At 40.8% G+C, this 13,187-nt stretch overlaps 1 protein-coding gene across 1 annotated transcript in view; it reads right to left on the minus strand.

Annotated features, from left to right (window-relative positions):
* pitpnm3 (PITPNM family member 3) overlaps positions 1-12,627 on the minus strand; it is a 51,850-nt gene extending 39,223 nt beyond the window's left edge. Inside the window, exon 1 of the mRNA XM_084559044.1 lies at positions 12,520-12,627. Within this exon, the coding sequence (XP_084415170.1) occupies positions 12,520-12,622 (103 nt within the window). The 5' untranslated portion in view covers positions 12,623-12,627. The remainder of the gene's footprint in view (positions 1-12,519) is intronic.
* Positions 12,628-13,187: the final 560 nt, after the last annotated feature.

Here is a 13,187-nt window from a genome sequence, read left to right on the forward strand (position 1 = left end):
CCAGTGGACAAAAAAATATAAATAAATATAAATATTCTCAATCCTAAGTAGGTTTTGACAAAAATGAGTGAACGGCAAATCACCAACAGAGATGTCCAGTTATTGCATCCCAGAAGATTCTTTATTTTGTGTGATATGTACTGTATATGGGGATTTCTGCAGATATTAAATAAATAAAATAAATAATTTCACACGAAGCTTCTTCAGGTTTTCTCACCAAAGTGATGAGTGACTGATGAATAGTCAAGGTGTGACTGAATCTTGCTTCATATAAAATTATACAATAAAAACCTCTCTTCTGGTGAATAAAAGCCAGTGAACAGGTAGATGGTGAAATTTGTTTTTCATTCATTTCTAACCTATCGTCAACGTCCAGGCCAGAAAAAACAAATGCAGAAGTGCTAAAACCTGCACCGCCTCTAATGACCAGCTGACGTTGGCTCCAAAACTGATTCAGTCCCCACAGACCTCCAAATCAAAATGCCCGACTTAAGAGCAGAAATAAACATGTTAACAGCCCGGTACAAAGAACAGTTTCAGTCTCCATAGCTAATTTCCCAATAATAATTCGATTTTTTTATTATTATTATTATATATCATGGCTAAATGTTAGTAATGTTTGAGTTGACAGGGTGGATGCCATCACAGATACTACCTGTCTTTTCACATGGGGTTTGTACATCGTTGTAACTATATAGCCGACAGTTCACTCCAGGACAAAAAGAAATGAGATCACATCAGGTCTAATTACTCACCAACGCCCACTGGCTCTGCATGGCTTTCAGAAAACGATTTAAGGTACTCCTAATGGTATACAAAGCTGCTAATCTGGCTCATGTCCTCTCAGTATTTATGTAAAGTCTTTCCATTATTGGCTCAGTTTGTAGTTTGTTAGCATCTATGCAGATAAAAAAACTGATTAAACCAAACTAAATCTGTTAATCTCTGTTTTTATACATAGGCAACATGTACGGATGTGTATTTGGAATTTACATAATGTGCAAATATGAGTAAAGATGTGTGTATACAAGCACATATATAGACGTGTGTGTGTGTGCTTGGATGGATGGACCTATTGTAGCTTCATTTAGTTGCTTTACTATGATAAGAAACCCCTCTGAGGACACTGGGAATTGCGGACTCCTGTGCAGAAGATGATAAGGAGGTTTTTTACGATAAGATGATGTGTTACCGTGGGTGAGATGCTGGCAGGGTAATTTATGTAAGACGTGGAGAATTCATGTGTAACAGCACAGTGTGTGCTGTTTGGTAGCAAACAGGTGAGGGTGCTCATTTAGGAGAGTACCGTCTCCTGACTGCGTGAACAGCCTCCTCTGACCTCTGGCATGCAAACGCACTGAGCCATCTGTTCACTGCTGCTGGCATCGGGGTCTGTCACACTGCCCCACTGCAAAAAGACCCCGGGAGAGGCTACCAGCTCCACTGCATAACAAACCTGCTGACCACACACACACACACACACACACATAAGGAGGCTGTGCAGTAAAGAAACTGACTGTAACTTATAATCCCAACTGCCTCCTATCTATATGCTGTGGCTGTGGTGCTGCACCAAATACTTAAATCCCCAGCAGGAAAACATCAGGTAGCAGAGGCTCTCTTAGCATTCACAACAGGGACTATAGGGGCTGACATGAAGCTTGATCAGGATACTGGATCAGAGAAAGTCCTGATCCAATACAACAAATGTAGCATTACAATATTTTAATATGTTAACTGTCTGCTTGCTGTAGAAAACGGTATTAACCATATTGCCTAACTCATAGTTTATAATTATAATTATTATTTTTTAGACAACACGTGCCCACTCAAGCTGCAAGCGCCTCTCAAGGCACACTACACATGACCAGTGCATATTGTTGCATGTTGTTTATAAAGCCAAGACAATCCACAGGAGCCTTTTGTTTTTCTCAAACTCATGAGATCATCTCGGAGAACTCAAAAATAAGTGTCTCAAGTTCACTTACAGGTGCAGCTGCGGACGATCTAATTTTCCCCTTTAATGAAAAGCACTGATATGAATGTTATGGTTTAAGTTTAGTTGACGCATTGTGAAAAGGTCTCTTTTAACCAGTGGTGGACAGTAACGAAGTAAATTTACTTGAGTACTGTACTTAAGTACAGTTTTTGAGTATCTGTACTTTACTTGAGTATTACACTACATTTGAAGGACAGATATTGTACTTTTTACTCCACTACATTTCTGTTGATGCTCTCGTTACTCGCTACTCGCTACGTCAGCTGATCATTTTTTTATTTTATTTTATTCAAAATTCTGAGAAAATGAACCGTTTCTGCTGATTCGCTGATTCGCTACGTCATGCCACACAATCCATACAATGCAGGAAGAAACTGGAGAAACACCTGGAGAAACTCCCACCGAGCGCCCGTGGCCTTATCTCAAATCCATGTTTGAGATTTTTGCCACAAAAACTGATTCGTTTCAGTTTAAATGTTTGTTGTGCTTCCCGTGAACAAATTATATCACGGCCTACAAGAACTCGTCTTCCAACATGAAAAAGCACGTCGTGGTATGTAAAATAGCTACTGATGTTAGCTAGCTTAATGTTTGTTAAATTGCTGATGAACATTTTAAACGTATTTGTATGAGCTTGTAGTGAGAGAGAGAAGCTGTCTGCAAGAGAAAGAGTGAGGCTGTGGATTGTAGAGTGGATTGTATAATGACAATAAAGCTACTTTCCTTTCCTGTATTTCCTGAGATACTTTTTAAATACTTTTACTTAAGTATCTTTTTTAAGCAAATACTTTAGTACTTAAGTACAATTTTGACTAAGCTACTTTTACTTGTATTGGAGTAATATTTGACAGGAGTATCTGTACTTTTACTCAAGTAGTGAAGGTGTGTACTCTGTCCACCTCTGCTTTTAACCAAAACTATGATCTTGTCCTAAACCTAAACGGAGCAGTTTTGGTTGGTTTGAGTTAACCTAACAAGACTGATGAAATTGAAACTCACTCCTGGTTTCACACAGAGCACACACAGATGGTTTACACCCTTCATAACCTATTCAAACCTCAACTTTGCTGCTCTTTATACTGCTTCACCTGAAATGCCCTCTTGCAATCTCGAGATCACAGCAATTAACAACAGCAGGCATGTTCATACTTCGCTTCCGTACAACATAATTAACGGTTTGGAAAACACGCGAGCCACTATGTCCTTATTGTGATGATTAAGGAACTGAAAAAATCAGGACCAAATACCAATGGCCACACAGAGTAATGTAGAACGTGGTGTAATAACCCAGGTGTAATAACCCAGCGAGTTAAGTGGCACTACACTGTCGGTGTCACCATGGTAGCTAGATGCCATTCATGTTGCACGTAAGCACTAAATGGCAGCACTCAATCAACATTTTTAAAGGATCAAGCGTAAGTGTAACCATCAGCAGAAGAAATCTATGTGGAGAAGAGAGGTGTGGCGCACTGCACACATTTATCCCTTTTCATCGTCCACCCCATCCCCCCCACCCCCCCCCCTCCCGATCCCCCTCCCTGTGGAGCTCCAGGCGGCAACAGTGTTATTTGGGTGTGATTATCTGCTCTCAGTGTGCGATCACACGGCATTTCTTGCTTCATATCCTGTCAGACAAGCGTGCTCGTGCAGACGAATGCACACTTGCATGCATGCACGTGTGAACGCGCACCTACAGATAAACAATCACAGGCATATGAGGACAAACAGACACAGAAAAGCAGGGACAGACAAAAAAAAAAGAGCCTCTATCGACAAAGGCACAATGATGAGGCAGTAGCTCATTAGCTTCGCTGTCTATCTCAGTCACTTTTTATCATTATCTCACCCTCCATCTTTTGTGCTCCTTTGTTTGCTACCTTTCATTACAATTCTGCAAAGAAACTGCCTATGTCTTTGCATTTTTTTAACCTTTCTACGCAGTTTCTAGGGAAAAAAAACATTAATTTAATGCAAATTAATGTAAGAGAGAAAGAGAGATTATGCACATGCAAGTATCGTGTGTTAAAAATGACTGGAGGGATGCATGGGCAGAATACAAATGAGTCTGAGACCTTAAATTTATGTTTTCTGTCTCTCTCTGCATGTGTCCCTGAATAGAGCTATGGGGCGCATGCAGAAAAGAGAGCCACGGTGCTCCACAGAAAATGAAAAAATCATTCCCCCATTCAATATATTTCTCTCTGGGTCACTTTGTGCAGAATTATATTTTCATCATACATTATGGTGAAAGAAGAGAAATGATCTGCGTTGGGTTGTTTGGCAGCGCTTATCACTTAGTCATCTCCACCAAACTCTGTGCTTCCACTGACGTAGCCATCTCGGCTCATGCTATTCCAGCTTGGCAGCTCCGCACCAATGAAGCAGCCAAGTCAGAGTCACCGTTTTTTTTTGTTTATAAAAGAGTCGATTTTTTTGAAAAAGATCAGTTATATAATGTGGCTATTTCAGGTCTGACAATAATATACAGCGCCAACGAGTGAATGAAGTGGAGAAAGGCCACGATGAAAAGAACACTGCATAAATATACAGATAACAGTGTTTGCATAGTGAACAGATGGGGAGCCTGAAAGATGTAGGAGCAGTGGCTGATGACACCATGCAGAGATGATGAAGAAGAAGAAGAAGAGTACGGTGGAAAATAAGGGGCAGTTGTGCTCCAGGCATTCCTCCCTGTTGCTGCGGTTTCCATCACTGTAAGTCCCCTCCATTTGGGAAGGGAAGCGTTTATAGCTGCCCATGGCTCATGAGGTAATGAATGTAGGAAAACAGAAGAGGCTGAATAACAGGACATGATGAGGCTGGGGCGATGAATGGTCAGAGAGGGCGAGAAACATAAGAGGGAACGAAACCGTAATTGAGAGCGGAGGGAGAGAGGTTATAAACCGAGATGTGCTTTTGAGGAACTAGAAATAGATGGAGATCAAAGAGTAGTGGGTGTCACAGCTCAACCGTTACTCCAGCTCAGACTGACAGAGGTCCAGCTGCACCATCCTGATAATGAGAGATTTTAATCCCAGATAGCTTTTCACGGAAAACACGTACACCGCAAAATCCAATCCAGTCCTCTCCTTACTTTTTATTATAAACCACTGACAATAAACCACAAGCAACAGGTTTATTAGTCAAATGGGTAGCTGGAGCTGCTGTGGCTTATAATGACTAATTTACCAGCTATTAAAACTGACAATTACACCACAGCAAATCTTCAACAGAAACTGTGCAGACAATTTGGACACATTTGTGTGGGCTAGATACTCTTCAGTGTGAGCTAATGCTCAAATGCATCTAAACATTTCCCTTGTTAACAACGGACCACATAACGTAGCTAGCACCCTACTCTGAAGTTCACCTCAATCCTGTGGAATTTTACAGCGTCTCCTGACTCATGGTTTCCGGTTTGTGCGCCCGCGCTCTCTCTCTCGACTCCCCCTCGGCATCGTTTACCACCACATTTAAAAACCCGGCGAAAATTGCCCGTCCAACACCAAAGAGCGCACAGATAAACGTTGCAAATATAATAGCGAGTAAAGAGCCAGATATTTCCCTCGGGAGGAGGTGGAAACCAAAAGCAGAGCTAAAAAGAAAATCAATAACATTCATTGGGGTCCAGGAAAAAAAACAAAAACAATTCTAAATCAATGCTAATGTTGCTCTGTGTCTCTGCATTTGCAGCTATCCTATTGCCTTCATAAGGTGATAACAGGTCAGGGGTGTGATTACAGCCTTTTGCACTGATGGCCAAGAAATCAATTGATGCAAGTGAAAAAAAAAATATGATATACAGTACAGTATTACTGTACAGCAGGAATTAAATAATAATATTTCCATGTATTGTGAAACATACATGTGGTAGGAGGTACTCCAACATGGAAACCATGGACCCTAGTGTGTGCTACAATTCTGCTCGAGGCCAAGACAATCTATGTCTAATAAAGCAGCAAATGCAAAAGAAATACATCTTTCTGTGATACAATATTACTTGCCGGCCCACCTGCTCACTTAAACTGACACATCTGTACCTAACCCTGTGGCTTTGAGATCTTTTTGTTGCTAAGGCCCGGTCTGCAAAGCTAAATTTATGTCTTTAATATTCCTGTGCCCCCACACCTGCAGGAGGTAAATAGCCAAACAATGAAGAACCCCAGCAGGCCTATGCACATTTGTATGCAGCACCACACTGAGGGAGTGTTTCTATTTTGGGTCTGACTTGGTTGCAATTTAAGGATGAGAGGCAGAGAGAGGGGAAGAGAGGTAAAATGTAATTACAAATAAAAACCAAATACTCTCGGAAGACTCTGAAGGGCCGTGTCTGAGCTTGAAAGTGCTCTGAAGGTTTTAAGTGCAACATGTTGTCTGGGAAAAAAAAAAAAAAGTATGCAATATTACTACTGTTTACACGCATGCTTTGTCATTTCAGTCCTGTGGTGCGATTGAAATGGGATGAAAATGTTGCAGGGGACACAGTTTCATATTGATTTCATTGCAGAAGAAACATATAATCTGTGTCATCCTTTATTTTTCACAAAGAAGCCGGATGTTTTCAGACATTTTTAAATCTAAAGAAGCATAGTCTCAGTGGGTGTCAGTCTGGAGATGGCGGGGAGACGTGCAGGTTGCAGACAGACATTGTTCGAAGTCGTAATGATGTCTCACTTCAAAATCTCACAGCTTAAGGTCTGTGCAGACTCAACGTACAGTACATCACATAATGCGTTTAAATATATCCTCGGTTAACAGTAGCTGGCCTGCTTGTTTAATTCGAAACCAGCTACAATAGCTCCAACACCAGACACTCACTCAAAGAAGGCTCTCAGTTTTGTGATTAGACTTCCAGTGCATGAGCCAGGACCATAGATTTACAGTAACTGATGTCAACGACAGCTGGAGGCTATCAACGACATAATCATCCTGTCCTATCCAATCAACACCTCTCTCTAGTCACCTTATAGTGTGAGCAGCTAAAGAGCCAAATATGTCCCTGTGGACTGTGTAAACAGGCAAATGTTTGTTAACCAATGCTCATGACAGCTTAAAGAATGATTGTATGTCATTGACAAGCTGTTCATAGCTTGTTTGTGACGCAGCCATGGAGCCAGAAAACAGGTCATTAATGATGATGTGTCTATGACCTCCAACATACAATGGCATGGATGTATTGTAGTAAAGAATAAGACCAGGAATACTGTACATTTCTACCACTGTCAACAGTATATAAGGCCCCAAACCTGAGGGAGAGATGCAAACACAGACGCCTAGACCAAATGCATTCAAGACTGATGCTTTTGGGTTCGTGTCACCTAAAAAAAAACCTTCACACATTAATCTTAACACGACAGCAGCTCAATCTGCAGTCTGACCATTACAGCTAGCGTAGAAACAACAGAAACCTGCCCCTTTCATTTTGGGTTCACTTCTGTCCACATTCATCAGTTCAACAAAGGTTGTTGTTTTGATATTTGTCAGCCTTCAAATTTTTCTTGCGGTTGATTCAGAGGTCATCTGCAGTATCTCTTTGTGTTTTCCTTCCGTGCAGCAGCCACAGCAGCAGATATTCCTGCTTAGACACCATGTTTGTTTACTGTGGTCTCTATCCAATATTGCCTCCTTGAGGACTGTGATTGATCACCTTCACCCGCGTCTGAGGTGCACACCGAGTATGTCTGCTGGGGTCTGAATCTGTTTGTGCTGTGTGAGTGAGGCGTTGCTATTTGCATTCATACATTCGTGTACTTATGTGGACCACTGAGCCCCATTCTCGTTAATTCCTGCTGAGGAATTTGAAATGAGGTTACAAATGTATCGTATTTCCAGAACTAAAAATGAGAAACCGGTTCTCCAATAACAGCTGGAGAGGGATAGTCGACAAAAAAACAGGCACATGCCAATTTAGTATAATGTACATTTCAACTGCTTTAATATAATACATTTAACAATGTAACTGTGTTGAGTTTAACACCTTGCTGTGCTTGAGTAGTTCCTACAAATTGGCATTATTGTCTTATTTCAGTCATGGTGAGCGTATGTGTCGTATTTTATTCCCGTCATGCTGTCATCACATATGGTATGCCCGTCATGGTTTACATTTTGAATGTTTTCTGTTATCCTGTTTGGTTTTCCCTGTTGTCTCCATGTCATCTGTGATGTTACCACTGTTTGTCCTACACTCGTGTTTCCTTTTTTTTTTTTTTTTCCCCCAGAGTTCTCGTCTTAGTTTTGGTCCTTACCTGTTTTTTGGAGTTGTGTATTTGGACACTCTGCCTTTCCTGAAGCACAGTTTGTTCCCCAGCTTGTACATTTTTATTAAAGTCATGTTACTGCCTGCCTCTGCCTCCCCCTATTGTCTTGCACTTGGGTCCTCTCTCACTGGCTACACAATAAAAGCCCTTTTTAAAAAATTCAAGGTTTCTTTCGACTGAAATTCTACAGAGCTACAGGAAGGAACTTGAGCTGGATTAACAATGTCATGCTTTAATTTCAAAAGTGCAAACAGGAGCTGATTGTTAAGGTCTTCTTTCAGCTTATTTCATTAATGACAGTTGATGCTGGAGCCAGGCACTCTGTTAATGTAAACTACAGTTTCCATGTTTTTTTCCATGTTTATAGTAATGACAGAATATGTAATAGATGTGTAATTGGTTAAAAGTAGAGGAGAATAATGGAGGGAGGTCGCAGAGAAGAATAAATTAGTCTGGCACATTCATTAATTTATCAAGGATTATTTACTGCGTCATTTTTTTGTGTGGACACGGTTGAATTAGTGCTTTTTTTTTTTTTAAATAAACCTTGACCACCATGTGGTATGTTGTAGTTTCATTAACCTTCTGCACATAAAGCTGAGCATTCATGTTGCGAAACTGCTCTTTGTGTTTTATTAATTAAAAAAAACAAAAAAGGAATTTCATTTAATTTGACAGAGTGATGTTGTAACATTATTGTAGAGCACTGTTAAAATAAATGACTGCAGCGGGGCACTTCACATGTTATTACTGGTTTTAGTGAGTGGCCCGTTGATGAGCTGTGTGGGGGGGTTTAAAATATCCACCGTGTGCCCACTTCTTCAGTTAGCACCACATGACTCGGTACAGCATCCCTGCAGGAGCGACTTCTTTCATCTCCGCAGGGCCAGACTATCCTCCCACTGAACCGCGGTGATTAAAAGCATCCACTCCAGTTTGTCAAACCTCGGAGATGACCTTTATGACGAGAGCCGTATCGGTAAACAAAAAACAAGTGCCGGTGCCGTGCTATCAGTGCATGATTGACAGTTGAGCCGAGGTGTAATTGCCAGTGATTTTTGTCTCATACTTTATAGTAAAATTGTCCTTGATTGCTTTTTGCTGCAAACATAGAGCTACACTGTGTGTTTTTGCCACCTGCTGCTTTGTCAAATAGTGTCGCAAATTCTTTCATCCTTTCATGAGTGACTAGAAAATGCTACACAATATATAACTGAATGCATTTATTTATGTATATGTGATGTTTTATAACTGAAGCACCACTTAACCTTTGCACATAAAACCATAACACAGAGTGAAGAAAAGGTTGTAAAAACATTAAAAGCAATTTACTCTCGACAACTTTTGAATTTCCACTCACACGAAATCCCCTGCTGTGGACCCAGCTATTAAAACCACTGATCTGCATAAATCTCAGCAATGGTTTTATCATCTTTTAAAGGTGCAAACACACTTTTCAACACTTTTCTGGGAGTCTGGGAAACACTGTGATGTTAATTCTCTGGGCAATGTGTAATTCAGTTGCCGTGGTTAGATAATCTCACCAGAGGCTCTGATAAGAGAATGTAATTGAATATCTTCCTTCATGGTTGGAATCTGTCGGGAGAATCACTTGATTTAAAGTCATCTTTGAGAGCAGATATGAAACGTGATAGAGATATTTCCTTTGCTCTGTGCAGGCAGAAGAAAAATCTTTCAACAAAATAAAGAACATCAGTTGGCATGTTAATCCTTAAGACCTTGAAATGAAAGCACAGAGGAAGAGGAGACATAAAACTGAGCAGAAAAGAAGGAAAGCTTTAAAAGTGAACTCAATAAAATGTTCTTTTAGTTACTATTTACCTCATTAAGTTCAGTTTTCCTTTGAGAGACGGATTTGACGAGAAGAAAGAGCACAGACAACCTGATACGTGTCTGTGCTTGACCCATTAGTAGTTCTGTCCAATGGCAGCCTTGTATAGACGTGGAAAACAAATTAGAAGCTGTTTGCTTGCAAAGAGAGAAATTCATTTTAACTGGTGATTTAGATGCGCATAAATAAGCCGAGGAGCAGAAAAAAAAAAAGCGGAGGGTGAACGCACGACATTTGGAGCTCAGTCATTTTTCCTCAGGCATCACAGAGCATGAAGAGGGAGAGCTGGGCTCGAAACACGCTGCACATCTGTGTGATATATCTCACCCGCCCGACACGCTTGTCTTCTGCTCGCTACGTGTTTTCATTTATTTATGATCATACGAGCGATCGGTAACAAAACAAAATGCTCACACCATGCAAGGAAGAATTTTTCTTCACTTTAAATCCTAAGATTTAGGAAAGACTGAATTTAGCAACCTTCTTAATATTAAAGAGACGCCAATGACACGGAAATACCTGAGAAATAACACAAATGAGGTAAAATAGGCACAGACCTCTGGGTCTTTTACCTCACTGTTTTGGTTTTTCAGGCCACACATTAACTGAGTGTCACAGTAATGGCATAAAGAACAAGCACAAACTAAAACTGACAACAAACTCTATGAGTGAACCAACTCTGCTGACTCAACAGTGTCACCAAATCAGTAGCTTTCAGAAGTGGATCTCCCGTTTAATGGTGCCTGAAATTGCAGTTTCCATAATTTTATAATTGAGCAAGTTAAGTTGACCTCATTTACAGTGTGTGTGTGTGTGTGTGCGCGCGCGCACGTGTGCTAGACTTGCACTTAACTGAACATGAGAGCATGGAGTAGCAAAAGACTCAACATACTATGTTGAAGAATGAACGGAAAAAGGATGAGTCATAGCTGAACATGTGCTTGGTGATGCATTCACTTGCCTATTATATGTACTGAAGTGTATCTCAGAGATGCAATCACTCACGATGAAAAAGTGAATCAACTGAATGATCAGTGGCTGCAAACCTGAACTGAACTGAACACAGTGATTAAACTCAACAAACTGATATCTACCTCTATGTTACAACGAACTTTCATTCCTCCTCATAAAGCTTTGTGACATTTCCTGCAAACAAGCTCTGATAAATTGCGTGCACCTACCTGCTATAGGGCAAAAAGACAAAGTTAACAAGTGATGTGGGAAGAATGTCAAGCAACTTAAGACACAGAGATGGGTTTGGTCTAAGGAACCAGAATTTAAATGCCAGTAAATAATAGACACGCTGTATATAATACTGTATCAATGACCACAAATAGCAGGAAACGCCACTGAAACAACTTTACCGAGCGCTACCGATCAATGACAACATTAAAACCACTGACAGGAGAGGTAAATAACATTCGTGTGGATGCTACTTCGACATGAACTTCCCACCTAGACCAGAGCAGGCACCCCCACCCCATAGCAATGACACTCCTTGGTGGCAGCAGCCATCCCCAGCAGGATGCAGCCTGACAAAGGCACACACACACAAACAGGACAAGGTGTTGACCTGGCCTCCAAATTCACTAGATCCCAAACTGATCAAGTATCTGTGGGATGATCCACAGAGGCCCCTCCCCTCAACCCATAGTAACAACACTGTGTTGCCAGACACCACAGGACACCCTCAGAAGGCCCATGTCCATTTTCTGATGAGTCACAAAGGTTTTGGAGGCACAAGGGTGACCTAAACAATATTAGTAAGGTGGTCATAATGTTATGCCTGATCGGTGTAAATTGTAGCATTGTGCTAATTTTGCAGTTTACTTTGCTAAAAGCTAAGAAACACAACTAACACTGTGACCACAAGAGTTTTAAAACTGCGCCCCAAAGAAGGATAAAGGTGAGTGTCAATCTGAGCTTCCTGTTCACTAGACTGGCTATGTTTACATTGACACTAGTATTTCACTATTAATCAGAAAAATAAACCAATCAGAATAAATTAATAGAAAGAAATACTGTTGATGTAAATGTAGCCACTGATACCGTGTAGAAGCAAACACACAGCAAATGCAGCTTCTTGCGTTGTTTGTCTGGATGCAGTTTAAAGTTAGAGAATACTTCCATGTACCCATTACGGCTCAATGAGATGAAATCATGGCAGTTCTTTTACTCTCTCTGGCCCCAAGTGGACAGAAATGCCTTAATGTAGCTTTAAATAGAGGCTGCGGCCCATTTACGATCTAGCCGCCATTATCATCATTCAATAGATAACTTCACACACATCATTCTAGGCAATTTGAGCCATGGATGTATGAGCAAAAAAAAAAAAAAATGCACACATCATTGTGCTTACATGTCTGTGGGCGTCTGAGTGTGATTATAAATGCGTGTGCGTTGAATCGTACCATGCGACTGGTCCTCCATGTGTCCCAGAGTTTCGATCTGCTCCACCAGGTCGTTTGAGTTCCACTGACTCATGCCGAGCAGAATGGCGCTCTTCCCCTCCATAACATCTGCTGGGACACACACACACACACAAAGAAGAGTAAGACTGAGTAGCAAATCCTGTTTCTCTCTCTACCAAAAACTCATTGTTCAAAATGATCTTGTGCTAAACAACCTTCTTCTCCAGCGTTAATTTTATTGTGCGAACATTTAGCAGAAGATGCAACTCAAAACCTGACCAACACAGCTCCGATTTACTTCTTTTAATTACGGCTTACTAAACAATGACAACCTGAATACATAACTTAATGTGCAGCAATTTAAAAAAAAACAAGAAAACACAACATGACGGCCAACAGCACGGCAAACAACGAAGCGCATTTATTTCAAGTGGCTCGTGATGGCAGAATACAAGAGCAAAACATAATGTGCCGCTTTAGCCAGCACTTAAAAAATCGGGCTCAAATGATGTTTACACAGATTGCGCAGACACATACTTTAACACGCTTATTAAACTGCTCTACTAGATATATGTCTCTTTCTTGTAGTACAGAATCCTACCAAAGATAGCAGCTGCTGGTGGTGTTATATTTATGCTGGATGCGTACATGCTGCACTGACCCAAATA

This window comes from Chelon labrosus (genome assembly GCF_963514085.1).
Source record: "Chelon labrosus genome assembly, chromosome: 13".
Taxonomy (NCBI): domain Eukaryota; kingdom Metazoa; phylum Chordata; class Actinopteri; order Mugiliformes; family Mugilidae; genus Chelon; species Chelon labrosus.